Source organism: Patella vulgata, chromosome 6 (genome assembly GCF_932274485.2).
Source record: "Patella vulgata chromosome 6, xgPatVulg1.2, whole genome shotgun sequence".
In the NCBI taxonomy this organism is placed as follows: Eukaryota; Metazoa; Mollusca; class Gastropoda; family Patellidae; genus Patella; species Patella vulgata.
The window spans coordinates 20,071,062-20,093,741 of record NC_065884.2 but is presented as its reverse complement, the minus strand read 5'-3'; the positions used below and the strand labels follow the sequence as shown (position 1 = coordinate 20,093,741).

Sequence of the window (22,680 nt, the reverse complement as noted above, 5' to 3'; positions counted from 1 at the left end):
AAATTTAGAATTTTGTTTTGAGAAAAAATTTTGGAGAAGAAATTGTTAAAAAAAATCTGAAAAGAAATTTTTCTTTGACTGTAGGCGATCGCTCGATTGTATGTTAATGAACTTATTTCATCAGCGCTCACCTGGTCCAAAACCACACACGAGGATCAAACTCCGGGTTACTAAATAGCGACCGGAAAACTTAGAAGAGTAAACTGTGCCCGAGATTTTTTTAGAGAGCGGGCCACGCCGTGCCGCTCCGGGAGAGATCATCGTCAGAGTGGGACGGGGGTGGAATTGTCCAGTCACGTGACGAACATAGATCTCTCGTTCCTCAAGCCATATTATTTCTACAGTCATTGTCATTTTAAATCACAAATTACGGGATGATATACGAAAATGCAGGTTTACTTTGAAATAGTGCAAATGATACTTTTCCATCTACAATCTTCAGATCAAAGGATGCAAGTTCTTACACAGTGCAGTATAATTTATGCAACAGAAGACATCTCGAATATCGATTGTCGGAAAAAACAATTCTCGGGGACATTTTTTTCCGAATACGCATTCGGTGTAAGTCTTCAGCCACCAGGAAGTGGTTAACATAGTAATGTTTTATTACGATAGTAGTACATAAAACAAATTGGTTGCCGGAGGTTCTCTGGGAGAAAGTAGCCTCATCGGCTAGAGTCCTCTATTTCACAAACAAAAACAACAATTGCTTCCTTGAAAATTTATCGATCAACCCTTTTTACAGACGTCCAGCTTACCACTTCCCGTCAATGTAGTAAGATAGAATATGTACTTTTCTCATGGACAATTGGACAAAAGTTGGGGTTTTCTCAAGGAAAACTGGTCAACAAGTTGGTTAAAAAAAGCTCGAAAAGTAATCCAGAAAAAAATCATGTGTGCGGCCCTCGGAATATGATGGAATATGTTGAATATTATTATGATTCAAGTGATTATATCTGATCCTGGAATGAAAGTAAGCTCAGAAACAAGTAGATTTTTAGCCCTTCCAACGAGATGGATAGCTCTTGGAAAGGGTAGACACTTTTCAGATTACAGCCTGTCCAAGAATTGCGTGGCATCCATTTCGTTTGGTGATTAGGACACATAGCGGTTAAACCTGGAACTTCAACTCGAACTATTCAGAGATTTATTAACTCGCTTTTGATGATACTTGCTGTTTTATGATGCGATTTTTTTGTTACCTAGGGAGGAGTTGGCCTAGTCGCGCCTTCCACTGATTCGTACCACCTTGATTCCAGCGTTACTGGTAAGAATCAGGAGACCGGCCCAACCGGCATATAATGGGGCCCTTCGAGGGCAGTGTTTAATCTACTGAAATACTGAAACACTGAAATTTACTGAAAACAAAAATTAAAATACAAAATAAAATATGGTCAATGATGGAGGTAGACTGATTGCGTCTTTTAAAACATTCAAAACATAATAGGCATCGACAAAATTTTGGAGAAAAAAAATTCGTAAATTTTTTTTGGGGGGGAAGGGGGTGCTTTTTGTAAAACGAACATCGTAATGACCTTGACCTTCCTTCATCGGCGCTCACTTGGTCCAAAACCGCACACAGAGGACCAGGCTCCGGGTTACCTATTTAGGGTGTTTCCGGTATTTAGGATGGTTTCCGGTATTTTGTGTTGTTCCGGTGTTTTCCGGTATCCAGTATAAAATTATGTTTTCCGGTGTTTTCCGGTTGTTTTCCGGTATATAGTATGGCTCGAACAAATTGGTGTTAGTTACAATAGATCATTTACTGGTATTAATTGTTATTTTTTAATTTTAGTTATAATCTAAAAACTTTCACTTTAATTGTTAATAACAACATAGCATAAATCTTATAATTCAGTAATATTGTTTTGAATACAAGATTTACCATTTACTGTTGTGCATTTTCGATTATATATGGACTTCACAGTATTGACTATTTTTTCTTATCAGGATGCAGACCACTATTAAATTCTACACTGCAATACTATCTGATTTAGTTCCTTTTGTTAAGTCTCAGTGGTCAACTTTGGAGCAAAGCTATGGCCAATTGTTGCTCTGCCTATGGTGGAAAGCTTTCACCCAAACGAAAATTTGTGAAAAAGTTTGTGCCCAGCAAAGAGACCAGAATTGATACCTTTGTCAATGGGGAAAATTGATTGTGGTCTACTTCCATCTGTGCTAAAAAGAATTTATCTCCCTTTAGCTGCTTTGTTGCATGTTAACATTTCAGTACCAGTCCTTCATATTTTACACTTAATTTCTTGTTCAAATTAATTTATTGTTTTGTAGTATCATTGAAAAGATCAATAAATGTTTAAGTTCAATCATATTATGTAATCATGTTTTATATAAATGTATTATTATTCTCACTGATTAGCATTTGAGTGATTTTGAATCTCTTCTGTATTACAATATTGTGAGGTTGAATCTCAGTTAAAAAATAGTTCATTTCCCTTTAGTATTTACAAAGATATGATGAATTGAAAATGGCAACTTTCATCATCCTCTGCAGACAATAAACAAGCCATTGATTCCATTTAGATTAATTAAATCCATGCCTGGTGATTACCGTATATGCTTGTGAATTTTTGGTTTTGTTTTCTTAAATAAATGTTAAACATTTTAGTGGGGATTTAGCTATGAAATAATCAGCAGCTTTATTTTAAAGAAATTTCTGTGTTATATATGTAATAGATTTGAATTGTTTTTATTGTAAAGCCTGAAGATCAGTTGCCATGTTATGTAACTCATACAGGAGTTGAAGTAGAAGACATTGTAAAACAAACTCTACATAATAATAAACATGTACAAGAAGAGATCTGTGGACCAAGGTTAGATTATTTAATCTTCTCAATAATCAGTTATTATTATGAAACACCCATATTTAATGTGCACATAAATTGTCAAATTTTTTCAACACTTCAGGGCAGGGATGCAGTTTTAAAATTTTGACTGTTGGACATTTTTAGTTTGACCAGAATTAGGTCACCAGAGGTTGGTGTCAGCTTCAGAAAATAGGGTCAAAAAGTTTCCATTTCCTCATCCAAGGCAGGAAGAATGTTATTAATTTTTTCTGAATTTTAGTTGGGGTAAATAGAGGCCAGATTTAGGTCACCATAAGTAGTTTGTCAGCTTCAGGAAACAGCGTCAATAAGCTTCCATTACCTTTAATAGACTTCAACTACAAATATTTTTCTGTTATGTAGCATATCATGTTTTTCATTATAATTCCCGTACGGTATTCAAATTTGTCAGTAATATTCCTACAAGATTACACTGTATACACCAATAAAAGGTTCAATCAACTTAGAACATGTCAGCATAGACAGCCGAAACAGCATCTCAGCTTCAGGGATAATTCATTGAGTCACAAGGAAGAATTTTTTAAAATTTTCAGATTTCCTGATTTATCTGTCTATGCATATTTTAGCTGGTACAGAGTTCATTATGTTTTTTGTAAACTTGCCCTGTAGGATTTGTTGAGAAGGATTTTAGGGCATTGATGCATAAGGGGGTCTGGTCAGCCTCCATATGTTCGTTATAACCATGGGGTTACATTACGAGATTTATTTTCAATGAACTAAAAATCAAAAGAAAGCTATGTTGATGAGCATTATCTATGGTCCAGATCATATTTGTTCAAAGTAATAATTGTAGCATAGCCAGAAGGATGGGAGATGATTACAATTGTCAACCAAATCCTCTCCATTATTAAATCTTGGCTATGCCACTCCTTCAAACCACAATAGTATCGAGCTATAAAATGTGTGAAATTCTGTTAATTGTAACATTTTGATTTATTTGTATAGTGTAGGTTTCTCATATTGCTATATTCATTATTTCATAAAGATTAAAAAAAACAACTTTAAAATACATGCATATAAACTGTCTCAGAAATATGACACCCTTTTCAAAAACTTAATAACTGAAACACTTTGTATGTTCAGTAATAGTACAAAGGTTTTTCATTGTATTCAAACATTGGTTATGCAATGTGAACATCTAAAGAATACTTATTTCACCCAAAATTAATGTGTAGAGAATTTCATATTAGTCTCATATTGCCTGCTATCCATTTCTTGATATATAAGAAGATATTGGATTATAAAAAGTTGACTTATTTCATACTGAAGTTGTTAAAGTTAAAAAATTTGAATAGGTTTTGATGTAAGTTGAGTATAAAATGTTATTTATCATCCAACATATTTCTTTTTATAACAAGAAATAGAAAATATGTAATATCACTTGTAGATTGCCTTGAGATAACATTTAACTATTTTCTCCAGCCATTAGCCAAGAGTACTGGTACAAAGAAATATAAGGGCTTTAGGGTAGTAGAGCTCAAAGTAGCTAAGTCTCTAACTCAATATCATCAAAAATCTTCGACAATGAAAACACAAATTATTTGTCAATTCAAATCAACATTGGTCTTGTGATCTTACAGTGAAAAGATGGGCTTCTGATATCCAATATTCAAGACAAAATAAACATTTTGTCTTTGGTACACAATTCGTGTACCATAATGCGTTTCAGTGCCATTTGAAACAAGGGACTCAAAGAACGAGGCTAGACATGTTCCATAAGTCAGGTCAAATGGTGACGCTATATTCTTATCTGGAGAGCATGCGCAATAAATACCATCGGTTTAGATTGGAATAACCAGACACTAAAGATTGTCTTCAAGTGAGACTTCTGACGTATTTCGCCAAACATAACTGATTAGAAATTATTACAGTAAAAACAGAAACGATTGAATGTAAATCAGCTTATATACATTCATATTACATTATTATATTCGTTGCGACCCATTTGTGTCAATTTCTAGATCCCAAATATTAGCGATTTAGCTCCTTTAAGGTTGCTGGACAATATGAATTTAATTTGCAAAGTTTCTGACAGTCATTTTGAAGTGGAAGCCCCAGAGTGTCATAGTTGGAAATCGGGTGTGAGATGAGAAGAACAATGTTTGGGGTAGTGCTTGTGCGACTGGCAAGTACCAGTACAGTGTTACCAAGTCGTTAAGTGTGATGAGGTCAATCCTTTCACATTGGCATGTATGTAGAGAAAAACATTGGTTATCGTAATTTGATGAAACAGACAGAAATATGACTGTCAAAGCAAAATTATATTCCCTAACATTGCACAGGTGACCATAGAAAATAAATGAAACGACCGATGTATTGTGTTAACAACACACTTTTCTTTCCAAACAATATTCTTGTTCAAGATGAATCGTTTTGTTTTGAGTTCCATTAAGCTATTACATCAACCAATTGTACAAAGAGCAAATACTTTACAGTTATAACAACCCTCCTTTGTTTTATTTATTGGGGTGATTGATACATATATATTTTATTTAGACACAGTGAATATGTTTAATAAACATATTACTTTTCCAATAAGAGTTTACAAAGAATAAGTTACGGTCAAATGCCCCTGTCAAGGTATTGTGCTAAATTTCTGATTTACCCTATTTATTTCAATCAGAAAAATAAATCCTTGATTGATGTTAATTTTACTTAATTTATATCATGCATGAAACACAGAAATATATATACTATAAGTATAAAGAAGTGCCTTATAAGGCAAGGTCACCGGTCACTCCCAATAGTATTATAAAAAAAAAAAAAAAATGTCTTATTATAGGGCCTTATGCTTTCTGTGTTATATATTTCATGTAATTTCTATATTTGGCATGAAACACAGAAATTGACAGAAATAGTATAGACTATAAAGCAGTTCCTTATAAGGGAAGGTCAACATGGTGCTCTCAGATAATAAAGCCTTATAGGGACTTACTATCTGTGTTATTATATTTTATGTAATTTAAATCTGGCATGAAACACAGAAATATACACTATAAAGCAGTTCTTTATAAGGCAAGGTCAATATATAGTTCACGGTAGCATTATAATAAAGCCCTTATAGGGACTTGCCATCTGTGTTATAGTGTATTGTATAACCATATGTTAGTCTCAAATGACCTAGGTAAAGTTTGAGGCCAAGGTGATCAAGCTGTTAGGACACTGGACTCAAGATTTTGATGCCTAGGGTTTGAATCCTGGCGTGAGTAAAGAAGAGCTTCAGAATTTTTTAACCATACACTGTATATGATTTTGACTTGTCTGGGTCCCTGCCAATAAAACCTAGTCATTCAGATGGTATAAAAACTAAGGTTCTCCCATGTACAAATTAGCATGCATGTAAAACAACGTACCTAAACATTACCCAATATTTCCTTAATGTAAAGTATAAAAAAGATGTTGAATTCCATGCATTATTTTTATAAAATGACTCGATGATAGATCATGTATATAATATAAGTGTAGGTATGGTGTATGTATAAGCATTCCTTACATAGTTATATGGGTAGATATAGCAAGCATTTATAAATAAATTTTGACATCAAATCTATCCCGGTCAATAACACTCTCACATATATATAACAAATAAGTAGAAACCCTTGACTTAAGTGCATTTAAAAAGGTAGTCAACAATTTGTATGATTATTTTTTAATATATTCCAATTTGCAGTTCAATGCAGTTGAATATTGTCACAGATTTCTTGTTTCGTTATGTGAGATTTTTTTGTGGTTGATTACCTGTGACATATTATCTTCTTGATTTTCTACATTTTATTTTAGCCCCTCTGGACAAACTCTTGTTGGGATACATTCCATGCATTTTCTTTTATTTTGGTGATACAAAATGATATTCAAATTAGAGTGATTTTTGGTTGGGGGTAGGGGGAGGAGGGATCTTAACATCAACTCAACACTTCACTTGATTTTCTACATTATATTTTTAGTCACCAGGACACACTGTTAGGATACATTCCATACATTTTCTTTTATTTTGGTTATACAAGATATTCAAACGAAAGTAATTTTGTAGAACAATAATCAAATAGATTGAGAGTGAGGGATCGAGAAGAGGGGCAGGGGAAGGGAAAGATTTTAACATCCACTCAACACCAGCATGGTTATTTTGCTACTAAAATATTGTATATTTTTATTTCAATAATTCATTTGAGCACAGGGGTCTTTAGAAATAGGAGGAAACTGTCGTACCCAGAGAAAGCCCACAAGGTTAGTCATGCAAGCTTACTCCTTATGAGGTAGTAACAGAGATTGAACTGATGACTACCAGAGATAACAGGCCATTATTATAATGATCTCTTCTGGTTTTAATGATTAAAGTTCAAGGACATTGGTTACAGTTTTAAACATTTGAAACACATGACACAAAATATTAATTCCTGAAATGATTTTCTCCTTAAGTTTTATTAATGTTATTTGCCACGTAAGCTTTTAGTGGGAGTATCTAGGTGTAATCTATAAGATCAATGTATGACTAATGCCTATCTTATCTATCTCTAATTACATACAATCCTATATACATATATCACAAGATCAATGTGAACTTTAACTATGTGATAAGACTATAAGAGTGATTAGATTTATCATGATATCCAATACATATAGATAATTATATCTCACATGTACATGTACTCTATATCATATTACATGGTCATGTGTCTCAATAAACTACATTTTAATTAATACAAACCAGGTTTTGTCCTATAAAATAAAGGTTAATAGCATTTAAATGGTATTATAGATCATAAGACTTAAATTACTGTTAGATATCAATCAATTCAAAACAGTAGATTTAAACTAGGAAATAAAATATTGTTTATTCACCATATATGAAATAATGACTCATTAATTATATTAGTCCTAAATAGTAGAATATATGTGTTCATTTTCTTTATTTTTATTTACAGACTCAAAAGTAGGGAGAATTTCATAAGGATAGTTATATTTTTGCATAGATTCATTAATATGGCAGAAACTTGCCATTTCAACCCTATAATTTGTCTACACCGGGTCCAAACTATACATGTACTTAATTCTTAATTGACCCACCACACACAAGCCTGTAATAAATTGATGAGGGGAAATAAGAATATTATTAAATTAGGAAAGGAATAAAAGTTAGGAAATGCATCAAGTGGGTAATACTGTTGAACATAAACAAATATATGTCAATATTCCATATAAGGAATGTATCACACAGATTTGTTAATACGCATTCAGTTGTGTCTCCAACATTGACATTGGAGTGGAGTCAGTGGACAATATACTTATATAGGAGTGACTTTTATATTGTTGTTTTCTTTAAGGAAGTCAAAATCAAACATACAAACAAATTGCAAAACACCCCTTTCTATAAAATGGATTGGTCCTAGTTGTTGAGTTAATGATAGTTATAAATAATACTTTATTGCACAACTGTATAATAGGTGTCATACAATACAATATAACAAAAGACAACCAAAAATATTGGCAAATTGGCAAATAACATGATAGATTTATTGAAGTATATTTAATTACTTTTATAATATTTGTAGGGTATTAATGATAGGAATTGGGCCAAATGGCATGTAACCAATGATATTTAATGTCTATTTTTAAATATTTCATTTACAAACTTTTCAACATCATGTGTACATTTGTCAATGTTCATTGTATTATGTATGACTTTTGTAGACTACAGTGACATATAACAGATTGTGAGTTGAAATTTAAATAACACATACTGAATATTACCAAATATGATAGACCTGCATTGTCGAATAAAAAGAAAAGTAGTCCCTAGAGTTAGAAATTTAATTGGATAAAATAGTTATTGGATATAATGCCTTGGCTTTAAGAGTGTTGTCTCCCTTCAATAAAGTAACACGAAACCAGTGGGATTATCCATGTATTATTGGTTTCTTAGAGTGAATATATCTCATTTAATTATGAATGGATTTTGATGAAATTTGTTTTTGGAGTGGCAAAATAGAAGACTCTCAGGCACATACAATTTTTATGCATTTACCATATGTGCTGTTTAACTTTAAAAGAGGAGGATTAGGTGAACCCATTTGTTTTAGTATCTGTGATTCAAATGATAGAGGATATATTCTAATGACATTGTTATTAACTAATTAATTAATTAATTAATGGAGATACCTAATGACTGACCTACCCCATTGCTTTTTTATGATTTTTCAACAGATGCACAAAATATTTTTCAATAAAATTTATCTTTATATTGCCCAACATGAACTACTTCCATCATAATCGGCTTATCCATTGATTCTCTTTCTAACAAAAACAAACAAGTTTTGTTGGTACACCCAACTACTGGTACACTGAAGCACAGGTAGCGAAAATACCCTCTTTTTTTTAAACAACTAACAAGTTTTGTTTGTACACCCTACTACTCTGAGGTACTGGTAGCGAAAAGACCCTTTTTTTAAAAAAAAAAAATTAACAAGTCTTGTTTGAAAATGAAATGAAATGAGGTTTAACGTCCTACCTTTTTGCTCCGAACTGGGCTAATGAAGACGGGCATACGCCATACAGTGTGCTATGAGGGAAATTTTGCCCGGACAGCGGCACTATGGCCTACTCTTATATCGAATTCCAACTGTCAAGGGATCTTTTATGTGCACGCCAATGTGTACACGGGACCTCGGTTTTTCGTCCCATCCGAACGACTAGACAGCTTTCCTTGTCAGCCCCTCCGTCCTGCATCACTGACAAGGGTGAACCACGCCGGAAAATCTGGATGAACTTTCTCGGCCAATGCAGGGATCGAACACCCGACCTCCAGACTAGTGAGCCAGCGTCTTACCCACTTAGCCACCGTGATCCCCAGTCTTGTTTCTACACCTAACTAGTCCGAAGCATTGGTAGAAACTATGCAAACTATTTATTGATATACAGATTGGAATGTTTCGCCATTGTATGACCAACGCCTACTGAAATAATTCCACGATATTTGCCCGGTTTTACTGCAGACTTGGAATTGTGCTTCTAACAGTTGTTTTTCTTTGTTAATGAATTCAGCACATGTCATGGTGTTTTCTTCTAGTCTTTGTTCTAATATTTTGTAATGTTGAAGGATCCCCCCCACGGTTCTGGTATGTATAAATAATTAGACAGACAGTTGAAGATTCAGATTTCCTTTGTCTCTAGGATTACCATATGCATGAGTTGTTTTGAAATTTTAAAGAGATGTTATGTCTGTCATTGAGTTTGAAATAGTTCCTAAACATTCCTTGTGGATAACATTACATTCTTGTACTTTATATTTTAACAGTGTGTACAAGGATCACACTTTTATAAAATGAAATTGGGTTTAACACCCTACCTTTCTGCACCGAGTTAGCTAATGATGACATGTGTACGAAATGAAATGAAATGAAATGGGGATTAACGTCCTACTGTTCTGCTCGGAACTGGGCTAATGAAGACGGGCATACGCCATACAGTGTGCTATGAGGGAAGTTTTTCCCGAAAAGCGGCACTATGGCCTACTCTTATATTAAATACCACCTGTCAATGGATCTTTTATGTGCACGCCAATGTGTACACGGGACCTTGTTTTTTCATCCCATCCAAATGACTAGATAGCTGTCCTTGTCAGGCCCTCCGTGCTGCATCACTGACAAGGGGGAACCACACCAGAAAATCTGAATGAACTTTCTCGGCCAATGCAGTGATCGAACACCCAACCTCCAGGCTAGTGAGCCAGCATCTTACCCACTTTAACCACCATGACCCCTGACAGGTATACACCATACAGTGTGCTATGAGGGAAATTGTTCCCAAATAGCCGCACCATGACCTACTTTTATTTTGAATTCCAAGTGTCAAGGGTTCTTTTATGTACGCTCTAATGGGACCTCTTTTTTTTTTTGTCCCATCCAAATGTCTAGAAGCTGTCCTTGCCAGATACTCAGTCCCACACCACTGACATGGAGAAACGCCGATGGAAAATCAAGAGGTAACTGCCATGGCTAACATCTCATGGATCAAACCCATAACCTCCATGTTAGTGAACCAGCTCAGTGAGCCACCTCTTCTCCCGTCACACTTTTAAGGCTTGCCCAAAAGCTAATTGGGTGATATTTTCACAACTAGGATTAATTGGTCCAAAATCTGACATAATGTAAAGTTAAATGTCTGTATTTGATTCTCATTAGTCTGCCGATACCTGACATCTTTTACAGTGAATGGATTGGTCCAAAGAACAGAAAATGGATTGATCCAAAGAACTGATACTCAGACGGTTCTATTAGAAACATGTTGATGTTTTTTAATAAAAAGTTTCAATATTTTTTCTTCAAACTTTTGTCTAAGATAGATTTATACTCACTATTATATATTATATTACACCATTATAAATCTCATGGCAATAACTGCTCAATATCAATATCCTGAACAGAAATTTTGTTTAACAATTATGAAATAGAAATCTATGACATAACGTTATACAATTTCTGATAATTATTTATAGACTTATTGACTTTGACAGTGTCATAAAATCTTGTCAGTGCACCAATGATTTATACAGTATAAAGATTTTGCTTTTATTTACTTCAAGATTTCTGATGTGGCAAAATGTCTAGACTGCTTGAATGGCTAAGCTTCTGTGGGTGTTTGTTTCGTTGCCTGGCAACCATCTTTATTTTATGTGGAGAAGTAATCAAACATTCTCAACTCTCTCAATGTTTTTACATTGTCTGTTAAGTTTAAACAATAGTTCTCTTAAGTTCTGCCATGTTCATAAGCAATTTTAGACAGAAAACAGACTGGCAGTCAATTGGAAAAACAATGCATAAATCTATTTGGTCGATGTGGGCTTTCAGAGAGACGTAGAAGATATCATTTTGAATATTCCTAATAGATCGACCAAACATGGCAATAATATGTCACAATTGAATCAAGTTACAAAATAAAGAATTCTTTTCAGGAAATAATGAATATATCATAACACTTTAAAATAATCACCTGAATAAATCATACTATCCAATACTTGACAAGATTTATATTTAAAACAGAATGAAATAATAACGCTAAAACAATAACACGATTAAGTTCACACCACAGGAGACAGATAAATGCACAAATAACAGATGTTTTTGCTAAAATTACAGACTTATAGTGCAATAAGATTGTTTTTTGATGTGCATCTTTAAGTTAGAATACTTAGGTTGCCAGGCAACTAAATATTAGCCCACTTGTATCCAAACCCATTTAAACATTAGTCTTAATTTTACTCCTCATGTTCGATAAAAAAAATGTCTTAGAACTTGGTGTGTTTTTTAATATGCACACATGAAATTTAAAGGGTGCTGCTACAGGTAACATTCCCGATAATTGTAATTATTATTTATTGTAATATTCGAAACAAAGAACATAGATTTAATGATGACTTTTGTGGTCCATGCATCCACAAGTGTGTACAAAACAAGCAAGGGCTTCTTTCACTAATTTGAACAATACATAGTACACTGTATTCAAAATATTTTACAAGGTGAACAAGTGTCTTTACTCTAGAAAAATAATGTCTGTTGAAGAGGTTCCAGAAAAGAATGCTTTACTAGAAGCATAGTATTATATGTTCTAGAAAGAATTAGCATATTCTGCCCCATACACATAGCCTATCTCTACTTATAACTATATGAAGGGGTAATTTGATGTGGATTTCAGAAGTTGGACATACTCTGTAGAAGTTGATGAGTCGCTATGAAAACTCGAATGAGATGTGATACAAGATGTTCTGTAAGAGTGAAAAACAATATGATCAGTAGTAATGTACCGGTGCATGTCATCGTTCGATGATAATAAACAGTAATATTTACGTATTATGCACAGATCCATTTATTTCTAATGATTTCTTGTGAATTGTTTACCCTGTACTCAGTCTGTGATGATTTGAGTAGTTATTAATGGTTTTATCAGAAAGGTCAATAGAAATAGAAATAACTGAAGGAGGTATTTGTTTCTGCTATTTCACTACCACTCCCCAGCAGAATGGCAGGTAAAAAATAAACCGAATGTCAGGAATAATAATAGAACAGTTGCGAAAGTCTGGTGAAAGAGATATGATATTCAGGAAATATTTCTCAGTTTTCACAACAAATGTTGTATCATACCCACCTCGAGGTTAGGAAACATTCTAAAGATGGATCTGAGAATTTACTCATATTTCTGATAAAGGTCAACATATTGATATATTTATTTTTAATGTTAGGATTTAGTTTGATTATTTATTAATTCATCAGATAGAAAAGAACAAATTCTTTTACCTTAATGAGGCATCATCACTCTTGGAACCTGATCTTATATCGAATTCACAAGATTATTGCCCCTGTCATATAGAGAGAGAGAAATGGGGTTTAACGTCCACTCGACACAGACTAGGTCATTTTGAGACTAACATATGGTTTAATTTTATTTCAATAATTCGCTTGCGTGTAGTGGTCTTTAGCAGTGGGAGGAAACCGGAGGACCTTGAGAAAAACATGTGGTCAGACAGGCGACCTTACTGGGGAATCGAAACCACACCAGTTGACTCAATGACAGACCTCATGATTGTCAATTCCGAGAACGCTGTTTAGAGCGCCTCTAGCATTCCAAATTCCAACATAAAACCTTTTAAAATACATGATAATGAAAGAGACAAAAGCCTGATTATTCACAAAGGAATAGACTAGTAAAAAGGTTGAAAAATTTCATCATTAGGGCATGGGTATACATGTATACCCTAGAAAAGGGCAGCGTACCATTTGTATACCCTGGTACCCGGATTCCGGCGCCCCTGAATCGGCATGCTCAACGAATGTATCCAACAGGTGCTAGGAATATTTTTACGACTGTGAATAATTTGTGGGAAAATTTGTGGGTATTCTTGAGTATTTGTCAAAACTGTCTTACAACAGATTATAGAATTATCAAAAAGTAATCAACAAAGACCTACGCGAGCGAGTTTTAATCTCACCGATAATTGATTGGTGATTGCTTGTTAATCTTTCGTGGCTTCACACCCACCGATTGAAGGCCGGATTATACAGTGTTGATTCAATGGAAATCATGTGACTGGACAGGTGATTGATGTCGTAATTCAGAATATTCAGAGTACGGATTACTCAAAGATTTTTTGGCTGAAATAATAAGGAAATAAATCGGGACATGAAAATGATGTTGGATTTCACAGAGTGCCGGATTATTCAGAGGTCGATGTGACAGAGTCCACTGTAATACTAATATAGACCAGAGGTTCCCAACCTTTTGTTGGTTTTGCGACCCCATTCCAGGAACCAGCATTTGATTGTGACCCCTCTAAGAACAAAGTCACCCATGTAAATCATCCACATCCCGAGTGGGAATCCCTTAAAACTAGTTTCACCTTCCAGATAAAATGTAGTAATGGGAGATTAGGGAAACAAATCATGAGCATGAGAGAGGAAATGATTGGCAATGTCGTAAGAGGTGTATAGATCAGATATTCATATGCTTTTCATGAAAACATAGCATTTTTTCAAGAGTTTCGGAGTAGTCTGCCATGACCCCACGAAAATGGCTTCGCCACCCAGAGGTTGGAAACCTAGGATGTAGACGATTAAATTTTAAAAAACGTAGTTAGATGCCATTTTGAAATGATGTTCAGTGGTTAACTATTGTTCTAAGACGGAAAACATGAAGTCAGTAGAAAGGTGAATTTGAGTTGGCCATGACTTATTAATTTTAGGATTGACCAATCTGAATAATTTTTACCTTTATTCTTTTTGATAAGACTACTTAAATTTATATAAATGTCCATATTTGTTTTTTAGTCTGGAATATTGTGACTATACATGTGGAAACATGACATAGAATATATGTAAATGGATAAGAACAAAGTTTATTTAGTACCCGAGTAATGAAAATTAACAGAATGTATTGTGATTTGTTATTTTGATAGATATTTAAACTGATTAATTACTTCAAATGAAGGTGAAATATTTCCATCTGTTTAAACGCATCAAGTTTTGACAGGTCATATTGACATTTCTAACAGTTGTTCCTCAGTTAATCTGTTTTCACTTCTAGTTTCCTCCATTCACTGGCATTTCAAGGTCATTTTATAGATATAGATAAAAAAATTTCTATTTCCTTGATGAATATTGACAGTTGACTCCACAGTTGGTCAACTGAACAAAGGCCAAAAGGTCAATTAATGTATGAGTATAACATGAATAATTGGCATCTTCTCAGCTTGACTACAGGTTTCATTTACAGTGTAATTGAAATTTCAAAATTTGATGATTTCTGTCAATTTTAATGCATCATATAGATCTACATTTGTGTACACACAAGAAGTTTTAGTTCAATAACTAAACACTGGTCAGAGCTTAAACATGTATTTCAATATTTTTCCAATTCTATTAACATTGATTGTTTTGTATTCATTATTCAATGCTTATTGTCTCAAGAAAATATTTAATATATTGATGCAATGGACTGGAATTAACTTGTATTTAAAAAATAAACAGTTAACGAAAATGAAATGAGGTGGGGTTTACCATCCAAGTATTCTTCACCGACTGCGATAATGAAGACGGACATATACCATACAGTGTGCTATGAGGAAGTTTTGCCCGGAAAATGGCACTGCAGCCTCCTCTTATTTTGAATTTGAACTATCAAGGGTTCTTTTATGTGCACTCCCAAGTCCAAACAACTATACATTGTCCCTTCCAAGACCCTCTGTCCTGCACCACGAACAAGGGGGGAACATGCCTGGAAATCCCAGTGAACTTTCACAGTCAACACCAGGATCTAAGACAGGACAGCCAGGTTAGCAATCCAACATCGTACTCACTGTACGGAAAATATATTCATTTTAAAAATGCGCTGTTTTATGAAACCTGAAAGAAAATGCATATAATAGTTTCGGAAACTGAAATGCATATATTCAAATAGCATTCAATCAAATTGCATAGTGATCCTAAGGGTGCTTTTGATGTCTTCAATATCTTTAAGAAACCTGGGTACTAACTGAATTTGAGACTAGGCTTCCACCTGAATATATCCATTGCAGCCGTAGTTGTTTCGGTAACATCCCTTTAAATAGAAAAATGAATATAATCCAATTATCAAACTGTCATACTCCAGATCTTCAGAGGACCTTACAGATATGTTCTCGTTCATATAACTAAATTCCCAAACTACTTTTAAAAAGGCAGTGGTATTCTAGAAAATTTAAGAATATTTTATTACAAGACAAGTTAACACAATCTCTATTTTAATGTGTACAATAAAATTTATGAAAGTTGCTAAATGTATTTTATTGCTAGATTTTGTATGACTCATCCATCAAATGTTTTCTTTTGTCTTCCTGTTAAATCATTTGTGTTACCCATTTATTTGAAAGCGAGAAGAGATCTGCCGATGTTTTGCACCTTTGAATGTTCGTTGAGTGCAGAAACATTGTATATAAAACAGAAATGTTTGTCTTCATATTCCACCCACTATTTTGTATTCTAAAGAGTGCTGATGCCAATAGTTCAAACTTCAACCAGTGGTATGTGGTGCATAACTATTTCGGTTCTTCTTTCTTTAGAAAATGCTCATTGGTCTATTTATATGAAATCTCCAGGTATTCCATATTTGTCTAAGCTGAGATATTGATCGAATTGAGCAAGGAAAATAAAAACCAGGTCTAAATTTATAAAACAGGCGAAAGTGTACCCCTAAGTACAATAGGTGCCAGGGGATTAGAACCCACTCGCTAGTCCCCCCTAAGATAGGTTCTAGGCACTAGAACACCAACCCACTCCATAGTCGCCCCATTCACTAGACCCGCAAATTGGCGCCAAAGACAGGTGCTAAGGGACTAGGACACTTACCCACACACTAGTCTTGCCAAAAAGACAAAAAGAGATGCTAGAGATTTGAAACCCCAACGACTCACTCCTTAGTCACTCAGAACATAACTTATTTTGTGATTCGATGGACAAGCAACAACAAAAAATGCTGGGGAAAGGCTTAGCTAATTCAATAACACATTACATTATGCAGCAAAGAAAAGAAACGCTATGTCTGGATGAAAACACAAAATACATTATCTATATAAATAAAATCAGTGTGTGTATGTTCGCCCATTATGCTTTGTCGCCCCGCGCCACCCCAACATGTGGTATCAAATTAACTAGCATGGCCCTGTGAATGTTTTTTTTGGCCATCAAATTTGGGCCCTGGGCCAACTGAACCTGGACGTAGGGACGAATAACGCTTCGTCGTTGCTGTCCACCCCCACATATGTGGTATCAAATTAACCAGCATGACTCTTGTGTTTTAGACCATCGAATTTGGTTACCGGACACATTTTAGCCCCTGGTGAATAACACTTTGTCGCCGCTGTCCACCCCCCACATATGTGGTGTCAAATTAACCAGTATGACTCTTTGTTTTAGACTATCAAATTTGGGTACCGGACACATTTTAGCCCCTGGCGAATTTGAGTCCCAGACGAATTGGGCCCCAAACGAATTTGTCTCCAGGCAAATTTAGGCCTCAGGCAAATTTAGGCTCTGAAAGCCGGGTATCCTGCTAGTTCACAATAATGATTATTTCTCATAGCCTTTATACACAGTTGTGGGTTAACATAATTTTCGGTTATGAATATTATTCTATTTGTTCAGTAAAAAATTAACATTGTTTTGTATGTTGTTTATGATGATTATACAGAACATGAGCTGGCATTCATCAAGATAATCATTTATCTTTCATCTCAATCATGGTCAATTATGCCTTTTATCCATGCAACATCTTTAAATATTGCAGCCTTTTTATTATTATACTGCTTGTTAAATGCTGTGACAATGCACACATGTTTGTAATCTGGTTCTGAAAATTTATTACTAGTGGAACAAGTATGAGCTTAATTCTGTATGCTTGTGAATGTTCTAATTCTGTATAGTGTGGTCCAGGAATTAAGTTGGGGGTGGGGGGGAGATTTTTTTTTTTTATGATAAATTGGTCTAGTACTAACCCTCCATGGAGTTACCTATCTTTACCCCTTCGGGAAACATTTTGGTGCCAGTTTGAATCTAGTCCTCACCCAATCGTGTATACGAGAGCACTAATTCTTAAATAACATGTGAATATTGACCTCTAAATCCAGCAAGTACGGTGTCTACCCAAAGGACATCATTACCACAGATTTTAAAAAGTCTCATGAATTTCTCTCTAAGACATCACTATGACGTGGAATTCAAAATGCCATTCAAGATGACTACCATTTCATATAAATGACCATATATACAACTGGTGGTAGTTTTTTCTTAGATGTGCATACAAGTTATATCTGATATCAACCCGTCATGACGTCACCATAGGTTGATATATTCGCTTCATATCAACCTCTTCATATCAACTTCTGATGACATTGATGTAATATTACCTCGAACACAGAAATCACTTTTTTATTCTCTTGACAATTACAAATGGTTATGGTACAGTTATTTGCATTCAGCACTGAAACAGAAGGTATAGGTATTGGCATCAGTTGTATTGCTGGAACTTTTTCATGTAGCAAATCACTCTTGTTCTTGTGTATACTCTTGACACCTGAAAGATATGCACACAGTAATTATAGGTTACAAAAGTTTATCAAAAATATCAGAAGAAAAATTCAACTTACCCATTATAATTCAATATGTACAAAATAACTTACAGGCTTATAAAAATATCTGAAGGAAACTTTCAACTTAACCCTTAACACTTCGATTTACCATGTCTAAAATATCTTTCAGAATTTTCACTTTGTCCACAAGTAGAATTATTTCTCCACACACTCCAAGACTTGAAACTATTTATAGCAACAGTCCCTTCAATAAGTATTTTTGGGGACAGTCCCCTTAATACAGTCCATTAAATCCGTCTCTGAACATACTAAAAACCTTTCAGGTTCACAGTCGGAAAAATCAAAACACATTGCCTTCTCTGATCAAAATTTTCTTCAGCTTTTTGACTAGCAACTAGTAGATCCCCATCAGAATTTGCATTCAAAACTATTTCGCCTTCAATCTGTTGGCTAAAGGGGATTCATTTTTCGTCTGATAACTTATTACTGTACATTTCATCTTTGCTTTCAATTCAAATGAACCTATAGAGACTCCAGAATGGTGAAAAAGTAGTTTGAAAGAAACCTGCACATACATTTGTTAATTTTCATTATTGGGCTTCACCCACGTGTTCTCTATCATATCAACCTGTGATAGGTTAATATCCTATACATAACACCCTTACTGTTCATGTGAGGGGAACAAGTTTGGTGTCTATCCCTAGGTTTTAGGGGGGAGGCAACCCATTACATCCAACTGCTAGATTGAAAATGCATGACGTCATTGTGAAATCCAACATGGTGGCCAAAATGAATATGAGTATATGCCATACAGTGTGATGTGAGGAAAGTTTTGCCCAAACAGTGGTGCACGTAAAAGATCCCTTGGCAGTTGGAATTCGATATAAGAGTAGGCCGTAGCGCCGCTGCCTGGGCAAAATTTCCCTCATAGCACACTGTATGGCGTATGCCCGTCTTCATTAGCCCAGGATAGGAGCAGAACAGTAGGACGTTAAACCCCATTTCATTTCATTTCATTTCTCGTCCCATCTGAATGACTATACTACGCTGTCACTTGCCAGAGAAAACACGCCAGGAAATCCCGATGAGCTGTCTTGGCTAATGCAGGGAGCGAACACAGAACCTCCAGGTTAGCGAACCAACATCTTTCTCACCGAGCCACACTGGTTCTAAGATGGTGGCCACCAAATTATATAAACTGTCACAATGAGCATCCTAGAACGTTGATTTTGGTGTCTATACAAATCCCATCAATTTTGCATTATGACATCAGTCTATCAGCTGAGGGAAGTCCTGTGTGCATTTGTATGTCCCCTCAATTTGAATCATGGGAAGGAATAGTGAAATTCAAAATGGCCACCATTCCATGTAACAGACCATACTCTCCTATTCATGTTAGGGAGGCAATTTTATTTGATGTCTATACCTTTGCAATTTGTAAATACGCACATAAAGACATTAAAGAGGATGAAAAAAAAAACACACAAGGAAGGAACATAAGACGAAAGGCCTATCCAAGTTAATCTAGAAGACAATGAATAAGTCAGTTATGTACAAGAACAAGCTTCTCTTCCCTCCACCCTCATAACGAAGACCTTCATATAGATGCATATAATCCGAATTCTCTGACAAAGTGTACATCCCGAAGGTCACTTTTTAGTTTCGTTTTGAAAATAGACAGTTGCCTTCAGAAACTTACTTGTGCGTTCATCTACCCTACCCTTCCTCCACACACATTCAAGGCGTTTTCGTTTCACTATTGACTTTAACTATGTGCAAAAAATACAGATTTTTTTATAAACTGAGTCATAATTCCCTGCCTATTGAAGTGGATGAGGCGTGACACATGCTCTAGTACATGGACTAGCTAGCTTTCTCATTGTCCGTTTGGATTAACTTCAGTAGGTCTATCTCCTTCTGATGTGTTTCCTAATTGGTTTGCGGATTCTGTTAATGTCTTTATGTTCGTATGTGGTTTACATGGAGGCTGTTAAAATGGTAAAAAAATCCTTGTTGGTCTACTTTTTCAAGTCTTTTACTTACCTCATCTTATGAGACGTGTCGGAAATCATATTTCAGTCATCTTTCAAAGTGCTGCCTATTCAATGGTATAAATAATACTTATCACTGAACGTCTGGAATCAATCGAATGGCATGCAATATCATATAACTACAGAATTGAGTATAACCATTGTTTCTTCACACTTATTCAAACTTGTCCAAAAGGAATAAAATTACCAGAACCTAGCATGAAAATCAGCTTTCTAAATGAAATGATGTTTAACGTCTTTTCTGTATCCACCAGGTTAACTTAGGCATAATGCATGCAATGTGGTTTGAGTGAAATTGTGCATTTAAACTGTCAAGTTTTATGTGCACACCAATATGTACTTGGTACCATCCTGCAAACTAGCATTCTAAACATTGGTTATTAAATGATTTCGATAACTTGTACAGTTTCCATTCATTGGATAGGCTTACATTGAAAATGCATTGAACTTGATCAAAGTTATTGACAGACATACAACACACAGACAGACACTTACTATTAGCATAAAACAGATATTTGAGATAATAAAATAGCATTTTATTGGGATTTTTCTGGCTGCGATTTCCCCTCTGGATGAAAGATGACTACACTCGAAAGCACGCTCTTATCTCTTAAAATGAAATAAGACAATAACATTGTTCTAATAGGTCGCAGATGACCACAATCAAATCATATGTTTGCTAACATTAATCTCAGGAAAGGAATAAGACAACTTTAATAATTAATAATTACATTTGCAGCTGATAATAGCATGTAATGCTCTTTTTTCATGGTTTTAATGGATAGATTGACTCCTACAACATATATATAGACACCAAAATCAATGTTCTAGACTGCTAATTGTGACAATTTATATAGTTTGTTGGCCACCATCTTGAATTTCACAATGACATCATGCGTTTTCCATCCAGCAATTGGTTGTAATGGGTTGTCTTGCCCCTAAAACCTAGGTATAAATACCAAACTTGTTCCTCTAACATGAATAGTATGGGCGTTGTGGTCAGTTATATGGAATGGTGGCCATCTTGGACACCATTTTGAATTTCATGTCGTAGTGATGCCATAGCATAAAATTGATGGGATTTTTAAATCTGCGGTATCGATTTCCTATAGGTAGACACCATAATTACTAGGTTTAGTGATCAATATTAGTGCTCTCGTACATGATTGGGTGAGGCCAAATTTCAAAATGGTGCCAAGAAGAGTTATTGCCCTTGACTGAATACCCGTACAACATAAGATATCACCTGATCTGTTTATCGATACTTGTTTTGTATAATAAACGTTAAAACTAGAAAGAACTATAAGCCAATCAAATTTCAATTATTTCTGATAATTTCACCATAGTTTTTAGTTTCTTGAAAATGCTCCCATTACCTACAAAAGAATAAATATGCAACAACCATTGTGGATTGCTCAGACTAATTAGCTGACCTTGCTTGACCATTTATTTTATTTCCAGGCAACTTGTTTTTCAGATTTCTGGAAATTATGTATGTCAAATCGATATATTTTTGAATATTAATGATAGCATTGATTTATAGTACTAAACATTACGTATCACAGAAAACTGACCAGATTCCATTAGTTATAATTGACATTGAATAATGAATACCTAAAAATCTTTTTGAATAGACTCTAAGAGCCATTTGAATGTGAATATTTGTGTGTGAGCAAGGTAATGCCATGCTGGGTTCCTTTATCTTTAGCTTAGGGGAGCTTGAATAATTACGTGATTATTGGCACAAAGTATTACAAAATATGTCTGATACCACAATCAAATCAGCCAAAATTTTCTTGTTTTGTGAAATTTATCTGAATGCAGCTCATCAATCACATCACTAACGGCTTCCATATCTTAAAAATTTGAGAACAATAATTCTACAACCTTCACCCAAATGCCAAAGTATCTTGATTATCATGGCGATGGGTCATTGCTTGAGTAGATTTTGGAATGCACATATTCACCAATAAAACAAAAGAAATAAGTCAAACAGAGTTGACAAGATCTCATTAATTAACCCTTATCATTTATCCATCTTCATTATCTGGGTTGGTGCAGAAAATTATCTAGGACATTAAACCCTGTACAAGTAGTTTCTTGTTACATGATGTTCATTTTGTTTTTCTTTAAGAATTACGTCAGTGTGTTTTCTTGC

At 34.7% G+C, this 22,680-nt stretch overlaps 2 protein-coding genes across 4 annotated transcripts in view; one reads left to right on the top strand and one right to left on the bottom strand.

Moving 5' to 3' along the window:
* LOC126825115 (protein MTO1 homolog, mitochondrial) overlaps positions 1–22,680 on the top strand; it is a 54,169-nt gene that overhangs the window by 9,075 nt on the left and 22,414 nt on the right. The window contains exon 8 of the mRNA XM_050554605.2: positions 2,719–2,831. Coding sequence (XP_050410562.1) covers positions 2,719–2,831 — 113 coding nt within the window. The remainder of the gene's footprint in view (positions 1–2,718; positions 2,832–22,680) is intronic.
* The window catches only part of LOC126825112 (neuropeptide Y receptor type 1), a 58,538-nt gene continuing 53,479 nt past the window's right edge, over positions 17,622–22,680 (bottom strand). For all 3 annotated transcript variants that reach the window (XR_007681801.1, XR_007681798.1, XR_007681799.1), the window contains exon 2: positions 17,622–18,455. The gene's annotated coding sequence lies outside the window, so the exon portion shown is untranslated. The remainder of the gene's footprint in view (positions 18,456–22,680) is intronic.